Genomic DNA, 22,652 nt, shown 5'->3' on the forward strand with positions numbered 1-22,652 from the left:
TAGAACATCTGCTGAATTATCAACAAGGTCCAAATAATGCAGAATGAGTCAGAGACAGAGTTTCACACACTTTAGAAAGTGTCTCCAACTCAACAACTCACTAAACTGACACATTTGTTAAGGGAGTCTGGGGACTTTCTCCACGGGGACAAAGAAGGAGCCTATATTGTTCCTGTTTAGTGTCTTTGTAACATGTGACATGTTTAGATCAATAACATGTTTCTTCTTTCATAAATGGAGTGTAAATGGTGACATCAGTGTAAACAGTGTGTTCAAACAGCTGATCAATGTTGGCAGGTAAGACTTTAGCACTTTAGACACAGAAGCAGACAGGCTGGTACAGACATGCTGCCACAAACTGACACTTTTTACAAGGAGACAAACAACTTCAGCTGAAAGATTTAATGCTGAATTTACAACAAGGACACAATGACTTACAATCTGTCACACACACAGTTTCACTACGTTAGAAAGTTTGTTAGTTTAGTTTGTGATGTGTGAAAGTGTTTCAGTATTTCATCCGGCTCTCAGACTTCCAAACATCTTCAGCCAACCGGCTCAGACAGAGAAAGACTTTTCTCACAGCTGTTTAGTTTGACGGACCAGATTCAAATCCAACAAACGTCCTGAAAATACAGCCGGACTTCAACAGCCACAAAACACTGAGAGAAACACAATGATTGTCATTCAAATGTGTTTTCTTCTCATAGAATAATCAGACAGAAATGAAGAGATGTTGTGCAGTTTCTGACTCTGTCACTACGGACAGAATTACATGTGTTAACCAACACCATCAAACTTTTAGTTTCATCATTAGAAACACATGAAACAAGTCAGAGTGTTTCAGGTGGAGTGTCGAGTACATTTGATCAGATTTTACTGTCCATTTACAACTTTGTTCACAATGATTCTTTACAATTAAAGCTGCAGACGACTCAATGTTTTCTCTTTCTTACATTTCACTAATAGTTGTGGATTTTATTGGAACAAGAGCCAGAATTCAAAACAACACATGACAGAAAGTACAAGTCAACGCAATTTAATCCACAATTTAATGGAAGAAGTTTCAAATGGAAATGAAGAATCTTTTCAATCAGTTTGAATCATTTTGTACAAAGTTGACTGATGAATTTATTCCAAGAAGCTGAAAGATTGATGTGACTGTGATCCTGTACAGACTCAACTGTTCAGCACTGACAATGTTTCTGTGACAGGAGGAGACTCTGCACACTAAACACCACACAGACGCACTGAGGAACCAGAACTGGACCAGTCGAGTCCAAATCCAGGATAAAGAGGTTCAGTGAATGTGGTGTTGAAGGTGTGGAGGTGGATCAGTGAGTCAGAGGAGACTCTGTAGAAGGACAGAGTGCCAGCAGGACAGTCCACATACACTGCTACTCTACCAGAGGAGGAGGAGGAGGAGGAGGAGGAGGAGGAGGAGGAGGAGGAGGAGGAGGAGATGTCTGTTGGTCTGTTATTGTGCCAGACAGAGTAATGACCATCATTAAAGCACCTCAGACTCCAGGACTGATCATTCCCTCCAAACTCACAGTCTTTACTGACTCCTTTCCTGCTGATTCTTCTGTAACTCACTGATATAGAAACATTTCCTCTCCACTTGACCTCCCAGTAACAGCGACCAGTCAGACCAGTTCTACACAGCAGCTGAGGACAGAAGGAATCAAACCTCTCTGGATGATCAGGATATGACTGATCCTCCTCCACACGTGTCATCTTCCTGTTGTTGTCAGACAGTTTGATCTCTCTGTTGACTGTGTTTGTGTCGACTGTGAGCTCACAGGAATCTGATGGAGAGAAAAAGACACAACACAGCTGCAGTTATTAATGTGTCATCAGTGTGATGATGACATCACAGATGTGAATGAGTGATGTCACAGTGTTTTGATGAATGACAGTAAAAAGACACTCACACTTCCTCAGACCTGGTGTCAACCATCGGACTCCAGCAGGCTCCACCCTGAAAGGAGGAGGGGGGTCAGAGCAGCACATCCTCTTTCAGCATGCAAACATGGACATGACATGACTCTCATACACAGAAACACAATCTGTCCATCAGGCTGCTTCTCCCTGTTCTCCCTGAACCTCTTCACCTCTGCCACTCTCCTCACACACTGAGAGTGAGCCACAGGATGTTGGTGTGTGTGAAAGAGGACCACAACATCTGAGAACACACACAAACCTCCTGTTGGATTTATCACTTCATCTTTATTTTATTGGATGTTGTTGCTGTTTCCTGTGGGCCACCTTACGCTTGCTGTTTGATCCAATGTCAACTTGTGACCAGGTTTCTATATTAGAGGACTTTTGGATTTGGACGTCAGAACTTTTGAGGTCCGATTCCTGTTTGAAGCTTGGAGGGCTTTTCTGAATCTCAGCTGCACAGTCTGCTTTTTGTTCTTGCTGTGTTTCTGCTGCTTTGTTTTACTGTGCAAAGAAACAAATACAATTTATACCTAATAAATCAATCAGAAAACATTGGACGTTGGTTCCCGACCTCTGCCACAGAACCAAGTGACAGAGACTCAGATTCAGATTCAGATTTATTTTGATTTATTCAGACATTTAAACATTTAACAGATAAAGACATAGATAAACATCAAGTCTGAAGTGGAATAGGCAGAAGCTAAGCTTATTGCTCCTATCCCAGTGTATTTACACACATAAACAATATAAGCTGCCCTTGTCTTATGCATGCACTCATACATTTTTTATTTTCAGATCGTCCCAAAGAAGAAAAGAAAGAATCTTCTTAATTTTTGCATCCTTAGCATCCATTCTCAACATATGTTTTTATAAATGATATCTTCAAAAGAGTTTTAAATTGAATTAAAGTTTTACAGTCTTTTTGCTCTTGGCCCAATTTACTCCAGACATTAATCCCAACAAAAGAAACACAATGCTGCTTTGCACTTGTTCTCACATATGTTTTTTTAAACATTTCTTCCTTTCGGAAATTATAACCACAGTCTCGTTTTTGGAATAATCCCTGAATATGCACAGGTAACTTGTTATGGCTTATGTTGTACATAAATTGTGCTGTTTTAAAGTCAACCAAGTCCTTTAATTTTAATGCTTTTAGCTTGATGAAAAGCTCATTTGTATGTTCCCTGTAAGCCACTTTATTCACAATGCGGATCGCTCTTTTTTGAATTATAGTAATTGGATTAAGATTAGTTTTATAAGTGTTTCCCCAAACTTCTAGACCATAGGTCATGTAAGGAAGGACCAGGGAACAGTATAAAATATATACATTTTTTCATGTAAAAGTTCTTTGACTTTAGATATTATTGCAAGAGATTTACATAGTTTTGCCTTGATGTGGTTTATATGGGGCTTCCAGCTGAGCTTATTTTGTAAAAGTACTCCAAGAAATGTTATTTCATTCACTCGTTCTATCTCAGTGTCATTAATTATTACATTTCTATGAACATCAATGGCACGATTTCCAAAAACTATACATTTGGTTTTGTTTAAATTGAGGGTTAACTTATTTGAATCAAACCACTTCTTTAACAAAAATAATTGTTTTTCTACTATATCAATTAATGTTTCTAAATTTTTACCACAACTAAGCATGTTGGTGTCATCAGCGAATAAAATAAGGTTTAATGTTTTTGAAACTAAGCAAAGGTCATTAATATACATAAGAAACAGAAAAGGACCCAACACTGCCCCCTGTGGGAGGCCGCAGGTCACTGTCAGCAACTGGGAATCAGTGCCATTGATGTGGACATACTGAGATCTATTCTTCAAATAAGTCTGGAGCCAAGAAAAGGCCACTCCTCTCATCCCATATCTGTAAAGTTTTTGGAGTAGCAATTCATGATTCACTGTATCAAAAGCTTTGGTGAGGTCTAAGAACACACCAACAGCATATTGTTTGTTGTCTATGGCATTGGATATTTTTTCTACAAGGTCCACTAATGCTAAGGTAGTGGTCCTATTAGGTCTAAAACCATACTGCTGTTCACAAAGAATACTTTGCTTATCTACATAACTGAATAATCTTTTATGGAATATCTTCTCCAGTATCTTAGAAAACTGTGACAGAATGGAAATGGGTCTATAATGAGTGAATTCATGTTTATCACCAGCCTTGTGGATAGGCATCACTTTAGCCATCTTCATTTTTTCTGGGAAAACCCCCGATTGTAAAGAAAGATTAAAAATGTACGAGATTGGTTTGACAACACATTCAATAATGTCTTTTAATACTGACATGTCCAGTCCATTCCAGTCAGCTGACGTCTTAGTCTTGCAGTTTTTGACCACTGAAATTATTTCATTTTCATCAGTAGCTTGAATAAATATAGTTTTATCAGTGGTTGGTATTTTGCTTAAAGCATCAACTTGATTAGTGTTGACTATTTCTTTAGCCAGTTTAGGGCCAATATTCGTGAAATATTGGTTAAACTGATTTACAATTTCATTGGGTTGATTGATCAAAGTTCTATCGTTTGTTAGGAATTCAGTTGGAATGTCAGCATTTTGATTTCCCTTTTTGATTAGTTTGTTTAAAACACTCCAAGTATTTTTAATGTTACTTTTATTCTTCTCCATAATAGTTCATTTGACTTGATCTTATAATACTAGTTAATCTGTTCTTGTATTGCTTATAAGTACATTCTGCCTCTTTTGTCCTCTTTCTCAAGAAGTCTTTGTACAGTTTATTCTTTCTCTTACATGCTTTTTGAATACCCCTAGTAAACCAGGGCTTTTCTGTATATTTATGGTTCATTACTTTACTAACTAGAGGGCAATGTTTTTCATACAAAGTCATAAATATTTTGAGAAATGCATCATATGCAATATTTACATCGTCTACATAAACATTATCCCAATTTTGTTCCTTTAGTTCATTCTTTAGTCTAGAAATAGCCTCTTGAGATTTTAACCTTTTTACTATGATTTTTTTGTTTTGTGTTACTGATTTGATAACTCTCTTTATTACTGTAAAGACTGGTAGATGGTCGGATATATCAGTAATTAAAACTCCACTTGTTATTTCACTTTCTGTAGCATTAGTGAATATGTTATCAATCAGGGTTGCACTGCTTTGTGTTATTCGAGTTGGTCTTGTTATGGATGGATACAAGCATAAACTGTACATGGAGTGAATAAATTCTGTAACAGTATTTTGTTTTTGAGGATTGAGCAGATCAACATTGAAATCTCCACAGACAAAGAGCCTTTTACTATTTATATCCTCATACAGATCAATCATTGTTTCCTGAAACTTTTCCATACAGGACCCTGGTTTTCAATACACACAACTTATTATGGCATTTCTTGACTTTTCAATCTCAATCTCTACTGTAACACATTCCATGATATTATCCAGGATTAGACACTTCCTACTGACAAGTTTACTTCTCAAGTTCTGATCAATGTACAATGCTACTCCCCCGCCTTTTTGACAATTTCTACTTTTGAAGAACGCATTATATCCTTCTATTTGGTACAAGGAAGATTGCTCTTCATAGCCAAGCCATGTCTCTGAGATTGCTATTGCAGAAAATGTATTTTTTGTTTGTGCTAAACAATCTAAGATCTTAGAAAAATGTGTATTAAGACTCCTACAGTTGAAATGTATAATGGACAATGAATCTCTGAGATTCATTTGGGCCTCAAAATGGTCCTCGGTAAAGTATTCACAAGTATTCTTTATTTTTGTATAAAAATTGTTCTCTGGATCAAGATCATTTTGCATGTCTTGTGGTTTATACTCTGTATAATCGAACGTTTTAAATTGCAGATTTTCATAATCAGAATGACCAGAATCTGCTCTTACTGTATTGTCTGGTTGTGTCATATATCCAGTTTATTGTGTTTCATAGCGTTGACTTCTTTCAATCTGGGTGATACACAGCAATATTCAGTCATTTGTATTGATCCAGCTCTGTTATATCCTTGACAGCGATCACTTTTGCTTCTTCACGAGGTCCGTTCAGCTTGATGAAAACTCTACAGTTTCTTGTCCAGGTGTCTTGAATCTTCCTTTCTTTCCTCAGAATCCTTGCTTCTCTTGCAATTGCAGCATTTCTCTTAGTTAGGTGCTCATTCACATAAACACCCGTTCCCTTTAATTTTCTGGCATTCCTAAGCACCTCCATTTTGTGCTTCCTGTTGACAAAGCGAATCAGGATATTTGTCTTTTTGCGGTCTTTCTGAGGCAAAGTATGGCAAGCGGCAATGTTCTTACTGTCTATTGTAATGCCATTATTATCAAAGAAGTTGATTACCTGTTGTTCGTACATTGGTAATTCAGGATTTGAAGCAGGATTTAGCTGGTTTTCCTCTCCCCCACCACTGGCTGCTGCCTGTGCATAAGAGCGTTTTATTTCAAGCCCTGATATCAACAGGTCATCCATCCTTGAATACTGCTCCAAGTCATCAATTCTTTTTTCCAGTTGTTCGATTTTCTTGTCCTTAACTTGTACCTCTTTTTTCAGTTGTTTAATTTCCTCCAGCAATTCCTTTAGGCCTCTTTGTTCAGTTACCACTTGAGTTATTTCCTGTGACAGGAAGCCCAGAGACTTCTTGATTTCTTCAATATCTTCGGCCAACTTCTTATTAGCCATTGCTTCAATGAAGATTGTACAGATAGGTATGCAAGCAGGCTTGGTCTTGTGATTTCTTCAGTATCTGCTGTTTCGCAGACTGTTTCCCTCCAGAACCTCACAAGTGTCACTGAAGCTGTCATTACTGTGCAGAAAATAGCTAATGTTAGCTTGCGTTAGCTAATGTTAGCTAGCATTAGCTATCTTTTGCACATGAATGGCAAATAGCTAATACTAGCAAACGTTAGCCAGGGTTAGCTAGCATTAACTTGTGTTAGCTAGCAGAAACTGGACTTAGAATAAGACAAAAGTTACCGTTAGCTAACACTAACAAACGTTAGCCGGGGTTAGCTAACATCAACTTGCGTTAGCTAGCAGTAACTAGACTTAGAATAGGATACAAGTTACCGTTAGCGTTAGCTAACACTAGCAAACGTTAGCCAGGGTTAGATAGATAGATAGAATTACTTTAATGATCCCAGACTGGGAAATTATTTAATTATTTATTATTTATTATTATTTATTATTTATTTTAGTTAGCTAACATTAACTTGCGTTAGCTAGCAGTAACTAGACTTAGAATAGGATACAAGTTATTATTAGCCTCAGCTAACAGTAGCAAACGTTATCCAGGGTTAGTTAACATTGCAAAAGATAGCTAATGTTAGCTAGCATTAGCTATCTTTTGCACATGAATGGCAGATAGCTAACACTAGGTAACGTTAGCTAGCAGTAGCGAGACTTAGAATATGATACAAGTAAGCGTCAGCATTAGCTTGCATTAGCTAGCAGTAACTAGTATTAGAATATTATTCAAATCAAGCTGGAAATGATTTACTACCTTAACCACTTTTGGCACAGGAATGACAGATAGCTAACACTAGCTAATGTTAGCCAGCGCTAGCCCACGTTAGCTAACGTTAGCTTGCGTTGGCTAGCAGTAACTAGACTTAGAATATGATACAAGTTAGCTTAAGCGTTAGCTAACATTAGTTGGTGTTAGCTTGTGTTAGCTAACATTAACTCCTCTCGCTGGCTAGCTTTAGCTAACATTAGCTAGCTTGACATTTCCTTGCCAAAATTAATCTCCAACTAACTAAGACCAGTTACTGCTAGCATCAGCCAACGTTAGCTAGCAGTAACTAGACTTAGAATATGATACAAGTAAGCTTTAGCGTTAGCTAACATTAGTTGGTGTTAGCTTGTGTTAGGTAACATTAACTCTTCTCGCAAGCTAGCTTTAGCTTACATTAGCTAGCTTGACATTTCCTTGCAAAAATTCATCTCCAACTAACAAAGACCAGTTACTGCTAGCATTAGCCAACATTAGCTAGCAGTAACTAGACTTAGAATATGATACAAGTTAGCATTAGCTAACATTAGTTTGTGTTAGCTTGATGTTGGCAAGGACATAATTACTATGTCAGCTTGCGTTAGCTAATGTTAGCTAGCATTAGCTATTTTTAGCACAGGAATGACAGAGAACTAACACTAGCTAACGTTAGCTAGCGTTAGATAACGTTTGCTTGTGTTAGCTAGCAGTAACTGGACTTAGAATATGATACAAGTAGGTGTTGTCATTAGCTTGCGTTAGCTAGCAGTAACTAGTCTTAGAATATGAATCAAATCAAGTTGGAAATGAATTCTGGCAAGGAAATATCAAGCTAGCTCATGTTAGCTAAAGCTAGCTAACGCAAGCTAACATTATGTAACACTAGCTAACGATGGCAAGTGTTAGCTATCTGTCATTCCTGCAAAAAATAGCTAATGCTAGCTAACATTAGCTAACGCAAGCTAGCAAGAGGAGCAAACGTTAGCTAGCCTTAGCTATCGTTAGCTATCGTTAGCTATCTGTCATACCTGTTTGAAAAATAATTAATACTAGCTAACATTAGCTAACACAAGCTGACATAGCAATCATTTCCTTGATTCAACGTTAGCTAACGTTAGCTACCTGTCATTCCTGTCATTCCTGTGCGGATTCTGCCAGCGAACATTAGCTAACGCAAGCTAACATTCATTCCAACAATTCAACAATCACTTCCTTGCCAAACATCATTTCAAACTTAATTTGAATCATATTCTAACTAGTCTGAGAATATGATTCAAATCAAGTCAGAAGGTATGTTTGGCAAGGAAATGCCAAGCTAGCTAACGCAAGCTAACGCTATCTAACGTTATGTAACATTTGCTAACGTTAGCTAGTGTTAGCTATCTGTTATTCCTACAGAAAATAGCCAAACATCTTTTCCAACTTGAGTTGAATCATATTCTCAGACCTAGTTACTGCTAGCATTAGCTAACGTTAGCTAGCAGTAACTAGCTAGCAGTAACTAGTCTGAGAATGATTGCTGAAGACAACTTTCAGAATTGGGTCATGTTAGCTAATGCTAGCTAACTTTAGCTTGCGTCAGCTTGCAGTAACTTAGAATATGATACAAGTTAGCGTCAGCATTAGCTAACGTTAGATAGCGTTAGCTTGCGTTAGATAGCTTGGCATTTCCTTGCCAAAGATAACAACTGACTTGATTTGAATCATATTCTCAGACTAGTTAGAATATGACTCAAATTAAGTTTGAAATTATGTTTGGCAAGTTGAATTGTTGAAATGAATGTTAGCTTGCGTTAACTAATGTTAGCTGGCATTATCCATTTTTTGCACAGGAATGACAGATAGCTAACATTAGCTAACATTGAATCAAGAAAATGATTGCTTAAGACAACTTTTAGAATTGGGTTATGTTAGCTAATGCTAGCTAACGTTAGGTAGCGCTACCTAGCGCTAGTCTTAGCATAAAAATCTATTTTGAACTGATGTTTGGCAAGGCATTGTTTGGATGTGACTGTATTTGTTGCTCTGATGGTGTTGTAATGTGCTTGTAGAGAGGAAAATGCAGGCGGAGAGGGAATAAAAGAAAGAGATCACCTGCAGGAGGGACTGAAGCAAGTGAAGATTTAACATATTAACCAATAAAAAGACACTTTTTATCATATAAATTGAACATTCCAACAGTATGTATCAGTAAATTGTTAAAGTTCTTTGATAATCATTGTTCCTTTTTCTGTTTTTGAAGATAGAACCTTATAATTCCAAGGCAGCTGTTAGTTTTTAGAACTATAAGGTTCTATCTACAATTGACCTGTTTCAAAAACCCTCATTTACACTTCATGTAGAATTGTGATATCTCAGCTGTAGAATACATTTATGGTGTATGTAACTCTGCTGCTATAAAGAAATGTGCTCCATGTTTCAGTTTTGTTATTTGCAATGCTAAAACTTTAAACCTCAATATCTGAAAACTGATGTGAACGCAGATAGAACCTTATTATTCTGAGGTAGCGATTAGGCTGCTACATGTAGCCTACATTCATAATTATTATGTTGACAGCATGTGTTAGCATGTATCATCAAATGACCCTTTGTAGTTAGATAACAACACTAGCTAGCTTGATAATATTTTCTGTCTTTGCAGGTGTCAGCATGAGTGATAAGTCACAAGGTAAAGAAGGAGTATGTCAAGCTGAGGAGTCCATTAACTGGAAGCATGTTCTGCCAGTCTGATGATAAAACAGGAGTCCTGGTCCAACAGCCTCCATTATGCAAACTGATATGATATAATATTGTGTGTGTCACTTGACACAGAAACAAGTCAACATGGTGACTCCTGTTGTTGTCACTAGGTGGCGGTAAAACGCCAAATTACTGTTTTTACAACAGTCCCACTTCATGTTTCAGTGGCATTTAAGCATTTAAGCAACTTCCATAACTAAGATCAGTGCTTGACCTCACAAATAATATCAAGAAATAATAAATCCTTCTTGCTTCCTTTCACCTTGCTTACAGTGTCCGTAACATATTGAACAGTAAACAGCAGAGTACATATTCAGCATATTCAGCAGACTCAAACTGGTACTCAGAACCTTCTTCTTGTCAGACATCTGCCTTCATATCAACTGTTGGACAATACTGCTCTGGTATCTGCACATTCTGCACACATTCATGAATGTAATGGCAGTGAATGTGTTTGTGTTTAGTCCTTGAATGATTGACAGGATTCTTCTTTCTTCTTCATCCAACAGACGGCGGCCCTTTGCATTGTCTGCATGTCCCATGAAGTGAAGCTTCACAGCTTTCTTGTCCAGTTTTCTTCTTTCTGTGTGGGACATGTGCAGAAGCAGCACAGCCAAACACTCTCTCAGTGTCTCTCTCAAAGTGTCCTCTCAGCGTATCCCACGCCTCTTCTGGAGTCTGACAGCTTGTTATCAGGTACAACTGGGGTGAACTTACATTCAGCACCACAACAGAAAATGCCTTTTCTTTCTGTTGTTCAAATTCAGCTGGTGCATTAGCGTTAGCATCTGCTGCTAGCACATCTGTTTCCATTACCATGGCCCACAGTCCTTTTGCCTTCAGCAAGTGCTCTAAACACTGTTTCTATCACAAACAGCTGTTCAGCGACGCTCCTGGGCCCATAACCTGTTGTTATTCCACGTCTTTATTCAGAACAGAAAACACTTCTCACAGGCAGTCCCTAGGTGGCGGTATAACACCTTCTCAACACTGTCTGTTCCTGTTTTTACAATGACTACAGTGCATTCTCTGTGTGTTCTGGGAGGGCTCGCCCTAACGTGCTTTCATCATGTGTAACATGAGCACAGCCGGCGTCGCCACCACGCTGTCACATTCAAGGTCATCACGTTAAGTGTACGGAGCAACTCCATCATTTCTCTGACAGAAGTCCCTGTCAGTCGTCGTAGTGACGAAGATAAATTGGCAACGAAACAATTTGGAGCTCCCAGACCAAATTTAAACATGAAACAAGTTTCTACCAAGAGGGGAAATCATATAAGTGGATTCTCGTGGAGCTGGTGTGAGAAGAAAACCTGGCTAGCAGGCTGTGAAGCAGCTAACGCGTTATTCTGCTCCACCTGCACACTGACATTATGGCAGGCATTGATTTTGAATGGTTTGAGATCAACAACAATAGATCATCTGTGTATGAGGCCACTTTGTGTTCTGACCCTCCACTTTCAATACCTTCATATTCTTTTGCTGTACGCAGTGAAATAGCGAGAGGTTCAGTGGAAAGTGCAAATAACAGCGGTGACGGAGGACGTCACTGCCTAGTAGAACGACCGAGAGGAAAATAACTGGAGTTAACGTTATTTGTTTTCACTGCCGCCTGAGGCTGAGCGTACAATCATTTAACAAGGGAGATGAATTCAGAGCCAGTTCCAAACTGTGACAGGGTGGAGAAGAGATAATCCCACTGGACCCTGTCAAAGGCCTTCTCTGCGTCTACAGAGATTAGTATGTCAGGATGTTCACTGTTCACGGACTGCGTGTAGATAATGTTAGGTATTCTCCATATGTTAAAGAATAGCTGCCTGTCCTTGATGAATCCTGTCTGATCTTGAGATATTACAGTCGGGAGGATTCCCTCCAAACGTGCAGCCAAAAGTTTCACCAACATTTTATAATCTACATTCAGCAGGCTCACTGGTCTATAAGACCCAGGATCCAGGAGGTCCTCATACTTTTTATGTATTAAAGAGATATTTTCCAGATAGAAAGTTGGTGGTAGGTGACCCTTAATAAGTGCCTCATTAAGTACATCAAGTATTAGAGGTGAGACTTGGGTTTTAAATGCTTTGTATAATTCAGAGGTGTAGCCGTCTGGGCCCGGAGCTTTGGAGCTTTGCATGCTTTGTCTGGCTTGTTCTACCTCTGATGTAGTTATGGGTTTATCTAATAAATCTTTATGACTGACACTAATTGTCGGGACCTTTAACTTTTCAAAAAATGTTTCAATGAATGATATATCTCCTGGAGATTCTGAGGTGTATAATTTAGTGTAAAAAGTTTTAAAAGTATAGTTTATCTCTTTTGGGTCCATAGTAGTCTGACCTGAGTCGGTTCTTATTTCTGTAATTGTTCTTGATGCAACTTGTTCTTTTATTTGGTGTGCTAACATTCTACCAGCTTTTTCTCCATGTTCATAATATTCATGTTGTGCTTGAGTCAGAGTTTGGTTGTTTCTATAGAATAGATCAGATTAAGTTCAGTCTGAAGGGATACCTTTCTTTTATGAAGGTCCGGGGAGGGATTAATTGCATATTGTTGGTCTATCGTCTTAATGTCGTCTGTTATCCTGTTTTCTCTCTCTACGCTGCTTATTAACTGCACTGCTATATGAAATAATATGCCCACGTACGTGAGCCTTCAATGCCTCCCATAATGCAGCTCTCCAGGTATCTTAAATGAAAGATAGAGTTCTATTTCATTTCTCAGTTTCTCAGCCACTTTTTTATCTGATAATAGGCTATTATCCAAACTCCATACCTTTGAAGTGTATCCTGTCCAAATGTTAACTGAAGTGTTAGTGGGCCATGGTCAGATATTACAGTTAGCTTGTATTCACAGTTTTTCATCAGAGGCAAAAGTCCCTCATCTATTAGAAAGAGATCTATCCTGGAATAAGTGTGATGGACTGAAAAGTAAGAATCCTGCCGTGCGTTGGGGAACAGGGTTCTCCATGGGTCTGATCTTTTATATGTGTCAAGGAACGTGTGAATTCTCCCTGCAGATTTAGATAAAGCTAGAGGCTTGTTCCAAGACCTATCAAGGTTGGGGTCTAAAACCAAATTAAAATCTCCACCTATTACTAGTCGGTGAGAGTTCATATTACGTAGTCATGGACTTTAGGTGCATATATGTTAGCCAGAGTAATCTGATAGTCATGGAGATTTCCCGTCACAATCACAAATCTCCCCTGGAGGTCAGAAATAACCTCAGAAGCTGTGAAAGGTGTTGAGTTTTTGATTATTACTGCAGTGCCTCTACTTTTAAAATGAAATGGAGAGTGGAATATATGTCCTGTCCATTTGCAGCGTAATCTATGATGATCTGGATTTCTTAAGTGCGTCTCTTGCAAGAATGCAACATCTGTTCTCAGCTTTTTAAGAAGATCTCGTGCATCGCCTCGCTTCACCGCTCCATTTAATCCCAGTTACAATTCCATGTAACAAACTGGACCAGGTTTGTTGGCATAGCTTCATCAGACTTACTGACCTTATCAACCATTATTGTGAGGTTTGAAAATCAGATTCTTCGTATGCTGTTTGTTTTGTGGCATCCCTTTACACAAATAATCCATAAAAATACTCCTGTACTGGGAACAGAACTTTCCCTTTACAACTATACAGAAACCCCTTGTTGTCCTTCCCTGCTTCCCCTGAGACATGCTTCCTTTAACGGAAGGGAGAAAAAACTTTATCCCATAAACCTTCATCGCCTGACATTCCACTAAGCTCCTGTGTTAAGTATGTTTGTTTTTTCTTAGACCATTTTTGTTTATTTCCTCCTTCTGCACCCTGAATATGTTCTGAGATTTGGGTTATACATTAAGCATGGGTGTGTATCTTATAAAATAAATAAATACATAAAATAAAATAAAACTGAATAAAGTAAATATATGGTAATTAAAACAATAATAATACCGACAATAATAATAATAATAAAAACTCGAGTTTTGGATAACAGGGGTAAATCTAGATTAGATACAAATGTTGGTGCTATATTCCCTGAGAAATACTAATAAAATAAAAATATGCAGCAGAAATTGTATTATTCATTTCCATGTTTACCTTACTCTCTGTTAGAGTTAGATTATAAAGGTTTCCCCACTTTATCTGGATTAAATGAAAATAAATGATTAAAGTAGAATAATAATAATTCTTATTGCATCTCCAACAATCTCTCTTTGTATATAAATGCTTTCCTGATTCTTCTCCTCCTTCTATGCATTTATGTACCGGTAAGTATTAAACAGACATTGAGAGGTTCTAAACAAACAGGAATAAGATAACATGAACGTAATATTAGTCAAACAAATAATAATACACTTTTCAGTCTGCCTAAAGATAGCAAGGCTGTGTGGAGCAGCCCTACATTAATCCTTGACACTGTTCTTTATAATGATTTACAGTTACTCAGAGTTGTTTCAGAGAGGAGTGTAGAAGAAAATCCTCTCTTCAACTGTCCTCAGACGGGTGTGTGATGTTTGCTTTAATAAACTTTTCTGCATCGCAGGGATCAGTGAACGAGTGCCTGGTGCTGTCCAGGGTGACGGTCAGCCTCGCCGGGTTAAACATGCTGTAGGAGACTCCCGCGTTGCGCAGCTCAGCCTTCACTTGGTCGAACGATGCTCGGAGCCTGCCGACCTCAGGGCTCATGTCAGGGAAGGTGTGCACGGGAGAGCCATTGTAGATCAAACAGCCTTTATTTCTGGATAGTTTCAAGATCTTTTCTTTTGCAGCCTCACAATAAGCGCCCGTGGCCTCTCTCCATTCTGTGGTTTCGGGGCGAGGCTCCTGTGTGCCCGGTCAATAACTAACGGTGCATCAAAGTTGTCCTCCCCCAGCACGGTGGACAAAAACTCCGCGGCATCTTTTGCTCCACGGCTCGGGTTCTCCGCTTCACTGCCCTCTGTGACTCTGACGATATGGAGGTTTTTCTAGGGACTCCATCTTCTGCAGGATCTCCTGCCGGAGCATGCCGACGTGCGCCCTGACTTCTTCACGGAAAGAGGAGATGTCGTTTCTTATCTCTCGGTGCATGCTTTCTATCTGTGCTTTAATGTCAGTCGTTATCGCCTCTCGGTACGACTGTAGCTCGCTTCTCAGGGTCTTCACTGAAATAGGTGAATGTTGCTTATCGTCCGCCATCTTTTGTTCTTTCTCGGCCACAGTCGGTGGCGTTAAGAGTTTTTGCATGTATCTTGGGCTATTCTCTCTTCTCATGACAAGGCGTGCAGTCTTACCGGATCAGTCCTAAAACGCCTCCCAAATTTCCCGTCTTAAGATGGTCTTGGAAACTATTTTATAGAAAAGTTTGACGGAGCTGGCTCTACCTGCTACCTACTCCATACGGCCGGAAGCGGAAATCCCCAAAAATAGATTTAATGTTAATGTTTTGATAACCCTCTGCAGTCAGTGTGGAGTGTGAAGTAGTTTGGATGAGCGGTTCATCAAGCAGCAAACCAGAGGCCAAGAAATCAGACAGGTACATTTTGAACAGACACTAAACTAGTCTGAAGAAAGAGGTGTAACTCTAGTGTTTGTGCCAAAACTCTTCTGGTCACTAATCTTCATCTCTTCTTCTCCTCATCTTCCTCTCTTCACTTGTAACTATTGGCTTCAAGCTATGCTGCCTTTTCTCCGTAACTGAACTGAACAACAGGAGGTGGAGTAAACGAAGCCGACCTCCCGACACTGAACCATCTACAATCCAGATACAGAGTCTCACACTGACTGTCTGTGGCTGCAGCAGGACTCTTCATACCTGAGAGTGTCCAGTCTCCAGCCTGGATCCTCCAGTCGAGCAGACAGCTGCTTTATTCCTGAGTCTCCTGGATGATTGTAGCTCAGGTCCAGCTCTCTCAGATGGGAGGGGTTGGAGTCCAGAGCTGAGGCCAGAGAAGTACAGCCTTCCTCTGTGATCAGACAGCCTGACAGCCTGCAGACACACAAAATAACACTATCTGAACCAAACCTCATGACAATCCATATAATGGTTGTTGAGATTAGTACATCGGGACCAAAGAGCAGAATAGACTGACTGACCCACATATCTTTTTACCCCGTCTGGTTTAGACCAGGTCCAATTGTACAGTTAAATGAAAAAATGAAATAAAATAATGAATCCTGACCTGAGAGTTTCAAGGGCACAGTGTGGACTCTTCAGTTCAGCAGAAAGTCGCTTCACTCCTGAATCCTGCAGGTTGTTGTTACTCAGGTCCAGCTCTCTCAGATGGGAGGGGTTGGAGTCCAGAGCTGAGGCCAGAGAAGTACAGCCTTCCTCTGTGATCAGACAGCCTGACAGCCTGCAGACACACAAAACAACACTATCTGAACCAAACCTCATGACAATCCATCCAGTGGTTGTTGAGATTAGTATATATATACACATATAAACACACACACAGACTTGTTACATGAAATGAATCCTGACCTGAGAGTTTCAAGGACACAGTGTGGACTCCTCAGTTCAACAGAAAGTCGCTTCACTCCCGAATCCTGCAGGTTGTTGTTACTCAGGTCCAGCTCTCTCAGACTAGAGGACTGGGAGCTGAGAACTGAGGACAGAGCTTCACAGCTTCTCTCTGATAGGTTACAGCCACTCAGTCTGAACAGGAAATAATAAATAAGAACATGGTAAAATGTTGAGTTTTAGTGAGACAGTATCAGTGTTTCAAACACTCCAAACTATTTTCAGTGTCATTTCCACATCTCCTTATATTGTCTTGAATACACCAGCCATTTCAAAAAGGTACCATACTGAATAATTACTGCGTTTGCCACAAACATATATATGTGTCAAATACATCATGAATGAGATCAAATAAATGCAGTTTCCACAGAGAGACAGAGTGGTCAGGTCACTCAGTGTCTCCTGAAGCTGTGAGTTTTGTGAATGTCACATGAACTATGCTGGAATGTGGTTCAATGCCTCTTAGTGTCTAAATACTTTTGGTGTATGATCTCTGTAAGTCTTACAAGCAAGAAGGTGTTTTAGATGTGAATCAGTGAAATGATGAACTCAATCAGCATGTGTGTCTAAGTGTAACGCTATCCATCGACTGATACACAGATGGAACATGTCACTTCACAGGGTTTCTTGGCCTGCTGCTTTTTGATGTTGTAAATAAAACATTGAGCCTAAATTATATTTCTCCCCAACATTGTCAGAGTCCACAGGAAGGACCCACTGGAGTAGGACTGTCTCTGTGAACCAGACCCCCTGATTTACAAATTAAGCAGTGGATAGCAACAAGCTCCCCATGTGGCTCAAACATGTGCTGCAGATAGAAATCTTAAATTAAGGAAAGGAAAGTCTACTAATTTATTTGGTGATCCAAATAAAATCCTCTGGGAATGACTGGTATATAATCTCTTGCTCCACTGCTGTTCAGTTCTAGACATGTTGTAAACATGACAATAAATCATGACTAAATCGAGAATAAACATCCAGGTATCAAAGTCATATGATATCAAGCATAAATGAGGTTCTTCATCCTCATTGTTCATGTTGTACAGGGGATGAATTAATGAAAATTACATTGAAAGAAAACAAGTTTGACAGCAAAAAAATCTGCAATTGAAAAATGTGTAGAAATATATGAATGATTTCATAACGAACAGTCATCTGACCTCAAACTTTCCAGATTGCAGTGTGGACTCTCCAGTCCAGGTAACAGCAGCTTAACTCCTGAATCCTGCAGGTTGTTGCTACTCAGGTCCAGCTCTCTCCGACTAGAGGACTGGGAGCTGAGAACTGAGGACAGAGCTTCACAGCTTTTCTCTGAGAGGCCACATCCACTCAGCCTGGATAAAGAATAATGAGCAGAACAAGAAAATCATATTTCTATTTGGGTCAATAACAGCACATTTACTGCATCCTGAAGAAACTTCTCCACACTTACAGAACTTTGTTGGAGGCTTTGAACACTGGCAGCAGCCTCAGAAGAGCCTCCTCTGAAGCAGAGTATTTCTTCAGGTCAAACACATCCAGATCTTTTCCTGATGACAGTAAGATGAAGACCAGAGCTGACCACTGAGCAGGAGACAGATAGTCTGTGGAGAGACTTCCTGAACTCAGGTACTGTTGGATCTCCTCCACTAGAGAACGATCGTTCAGTTCATTCAGACAGTGGAACAGATTGATGCTTCTCTCTGCAGACAGATTCTCACTGAACTTCTTCTTGATGTACTTGACTGTTTTCTGGTTGTTTTTTGAGCTACTTCCTGTCTGTGTCTGCAGACCTCGGAGGAGAGTCTGATTGGTCTGCAGTGAAAGACCCAGGAGGAAGCGGAGGAACAAGTCCAGGTGTCCATTTGGACTCTGTAAGGCCTGGTCCACAGCACTCTGGTAGAGACATGTCTCTGCAGATTGATGGTCAGCTGTTTCTTCTTCTGCCAGCAGATTGACTCCAGAGGTGATGAACGTCAGATGGACATGAAGAGCAGCCAGAAACTCCTGAACACTCAGGTGGATGAAGCAGAACACCTTGTCCTGGTACAGTCCACTTTCCTCTTTAAAGATCTGTGTGAACACTCCTGAGTACACTGAGGCTGCTCTGATATCGATGCCACACTCTGTCAGGTCTGATTCATAGAAGATCAGGTTTCCTTTCTGCAGCTGATCAAAAGCCAGTTTTCCAAGAGACTCAATCATCTTCCTGCTCTCTGGAGTCCAGTGTGGATCTGTCTCAGCTCCTCGGTCATACTTGACATTCTTCAGTTTGGCCTGAACCACCAGGAAGTGGATGTACATCTCAGTCAGGGTCTTGGGCAGCTCTCCTCCCTCTCTGGTCTTCAACACATCCTCCAGAACTGTAGCAGTGATCCAGCAGAAGACTGGGATGTGGCACATGATGTGGAGGCTTCGTGATGTCTTGATGTGGGAGATGATTCTGCTGGCCTGTTCCTCATCTCTGAATCTCTTCCTGAAGTACTCCTCCTTCTGTGGGTCAGTGAACCCTCTGACCTCTGTCACCATGTCAACACACCCAGGAGGGATCTGATTGGCCGCTGCAGGTCGTGTGGTTATCCAGAGGCGAGCAGAGGGAAGCAGTTTCCCCCTGATGAGGTTTGTCAGCAGCACATCCACTGAGGTAGACTCTGTAACATCAGTCAGGATCTCAGTGTTGTGGAAGTCCAGAGGAAGTCGACACTCATCCAGACCGTCAAAGATGAACACAACCTGGAACTCTTCAAACCTGCAGATTTCTTTGGTTTCAGTGAAGAAGTGATGAACAAGTTCCACCAAGCTGAACTTTTTCTCTTTCAGCACATTCAGCTCTCTGAAAGTGAATGGAAATGTGAACTGTATGTCCTGGTTGGCTTTGTCTTCAGCCCAGTCCAGAGTGAACTTCTGTGTTAAGACTGTTTTCCCGATGCCAGCCACTCCCTTTGTCATCACTGTTCTGATTGGTTCATCTGCTCCTGGTGAGGGTTTAAAGAAGTCTTCTTGTCTGATTGTTGTTTCTGGTCTGCCTGGTTTCCTGGATGCTGTTTCAATCTGTCTGACCTCATGTTCATCATTGACCTCTGCAGTCCCTCCCTCTGTGATGTAGAGCTCTGTGTAGATCTGATTCAGAAGGGTTGGGTTTCCTGCTTTAGCGATCCCTTCAAACACACACTGGAACTTCTTCTGAAGGTTAGATTTGAGTTTACGCTGACAAACTGCAGAATGACTTTCTAAATAAACACACAACAAAAAAGATCATTAAATTATTTCTAAAGACAATAACACAATTTCCTTCCCCTAAAGATTGTATATATGAACAGATTCATCATCATCAGACTTCAGTAAATGTCTCATTGATCCATCGTGTTAAATCTTTAGAGAAATCCTCTTACTGCTCTGCAGACAGTCAGCCAGCTCCTCCTGCTTCATTCTCCTCAGGAAGTGAAGTGTGATCTTCAGAAATGCCTCTCTGCTGCTCCTCCTCTGCTCTTCATCCTCACCATCCTCCCTCTGACTTTCTGGGTAGCATTCAGGGTAATCTGAACTCAGAACCTTCTGGATCTTCTTCAGCTCGTTCTTCACAAAACTGACAATGTTCTCCTCCAGCAGCTGAAACAGAATATTATGTGAATGACAACATTTAACATCAGATCCATGTTGGACAGATTCACCACTGGTCTGTAAAGTGCAGCATGGAGATTATTGTGAACAGACTGGATGTAAAAGTAGTTGTTATTCATGTACAGACCATAAATATGGAGTCCAGGTGTGTCTGATGCTGCTGGACAGACGGACCTCTGGGAACCTCTGAGCTCTCCTGGTCCACTCTGTGGAGGAATCATGAAGAATCAGTCACATTGTGTCTGTCCACTCAGAGACAAACACAAGCTGAAGGTCCTTTGAGTTAAAGTGTTGATGACATCATTGAATCAGATGGTTTCCTCTGACATCACAGTGTTGGTCGTACTGCTGATCCCACTGTGAATCAACAGTCAGTCAGTTTACTGGGTTGGTTCAGCAGCTTGTCTGGTTTAGTCCCTCCAGCTCTTATTGACCCGTTTAATACTGTGGACAGCAACACACAGCTAACACAAGCTAGCTGGATGCTAACTGTCCAGTGCAAACTGGTGAAGAGTCTCAATAAACTTGTATTCAATTGAGATTCCAACATTGGAGAATGAAAAAATATTCATTCTGTCTTTTTGTTTTTATTATTTCAAACTTGATTTTGATATTTAATTTGTCTGATTTGTGACCTGAAAGTCTTTATCGACTTTTTTGTGTTTTGCTTTTGTGTGATTAACGACACAACGGCCTAAATATAAAGATAATAATGAATTCATCATTTGTAAATATAAGCTATATTCATGTAGACGTGACTTGAAATACTTAACGTCTGAGTTTCAAAGTGCTCCACGTAACTTTAAATGTGTTTGTAAAACTTTATTATTTGTTGCATATTTAATAAATATTGTAAAACAGTAAAATGTTCTGCATTCAGTTCATATCTTTGTCTCAGGTGTTTGAACTATATTTAAGACATCAGAAAATAAGTTGTTTGTTTTTATATCAGTCATCAGAGTTTTTTACTCTTCATATGGGTTTGGGTACCGGCCCCATGAGGTCCGGATGGGTCGGGCCCTTGTAACGTCAGATATAACACACAGCCCTTCCTCTCCTCAGCAGCAGGGTCAGATTTCATCAGGAGGTGAGTCACTGCTGTTTGTCCACAGGAGGAACACTGTCCTGTCAGAGTTGTTTAGGGACGGACATGAAGAAATGTGAACCTGTCCTTTAATACTAATCCTGCTCTGACCTCCATCATCACTCTGAGAACATGAAGACCATCAGGACAACTGGTCAGACTGGATTTAATGAGGACAGACATCAACAGAGAGCAACAGGACAACAACTTACTGTCTGTCTGACACATGTGCTTGTTTGAAAGTAATGATCGCATCCTTTGACCAGTCACTCTTAAAGGACACACAGCTGGGCTCATATTCAGGTCCAGGCTCAGGTCCAGGTCCAGGTCCAGGTCCAGTAGAGGCTGGTCTCCTGTTGCACAGAGAAGAAGACAACCAGAGATGTTGATTCACTTTCTAGTCTTCAGACACAGAAGCTTCTGTCCATAAAATAGTGGAAAACATCAGGAATAAACCTTCAGAGAACATTGGACCAAACTAATTCAATAAAGTGAAATGAAGAGTTGAAGACTGGTTCTATTGGGCAGCTTTCTAAAGTGAGAAGATACATTTAAGTGAAGAAGAACGAAGCTGAAAATAAACATCAGGTTTCAAAAAACATCTTTCTCCACAGTTAAAACATGAATCAGTCACATATTAATGTTATTAACAGCTCACCTCTTTACAGCAGGAGCTGGTTGTTCTTTAAAATTAATGTCACAACCCATTGAGTCGTCACTCTTGAAGGACACACAGCTGGGCTCAGGTCCAGGTCCAGGTCCAGGTCCAGGTGCAGGTCCAGGTCCAGGTCCAGGTCCAGGCTCAGGTCCAGGTCCAGGTCCTGGTCCAGTGGTTTTAGAGGGAGGGCCTCCCTCCTCTCTGTCCTCACACTGATTCATGCTGCTCAACTCACACACACTTTCATCTGGAGAGGAAACACAAATCATTCATCTGCACATCAACTGAAATCAGCCTTTCCATCATGTCTCCTGTCAGAACATCAGCTGCTCCTCCTCTGATTGGCTGCTTCATATCAGCGTCACATGAATGCTGCACTTCTACTGTCAGTCCACTAGATGGTGTCATGGAGACATGTACCAACAAGTATCTGATGATTCTGAACAAGAACCTGAACACCTACATATTATAAGTCACATCAGCTGCAGTCAACAGCAGCAGGGAGAGGAGGAGGGACAGGAAGTCCCCAGACTCCCTTCAGAAATCGCTCCATTTAGTGAGTTGTTGAGTTAAGAGAACCTTTATAAACTGTGTGAAACGCTGTTAATGACACATTCTTAATGATTCTGTCCTCCTTGTAAATTCGGCCTATGTTACAGGCTCGTTTTAGGGGGT

At 40.3% G+C, this 22,652-nt stretch overlaps 1 protein-coding gene across 1 annotated transcript; it reads right to left on the reverse strand.

The window, feature by feature from the left end:
- Nucleotides 1-1,230: 1,230 nt before the first annotated feature.
- On the reverse strand, nucleotides 1,231-22,088 carry LOC115576611 (NLR family CARD domain-containing protein 3-like). The gene is made up of 9 exons (XM_030409149.1): nucleotides 21,978-22,088; nucleotides 21,532-21,672; nucleotides 20,363-20,441; nucleotides 20,007-20,223; nucleotides 18,068-19,844; nucleotides 16,597-16,770; nucleotides 15,928-16,101; nucleotides 1,935-1,981; nucleotides 1,231-1,808 (listed from the first exon to the last, which is right to left on the reverse strand). Exons 1-9 carry the CDS (start codon nucleotides 22,025-22,027, stop codon nucleotides 1,231-1,233), a joined length of 3,237 nt encoding a protein of 1,078 aa, XP_030265009.1. The 5' UTR covers nucleotides 22,028-22,088.
- Between the last annotated feature and the right edge of the window lie 564 nt (nucleotides 22,089-22,652).

The sequence above is a fragment of the Sparus aurata genome, chromosome 24 (genome assembly GCF_900880675.1).
Source record: "Sparus aurata chromosome 24, fSpaAur1.1, whole genome shotgun sequence".
Taxonomy (NCBI): domain Eukaryota; kingdom Metazoa; phylum Chordata; class Actinopteri; order Spariformes; family Sparidae; genus Sparus; species Sparus aurata.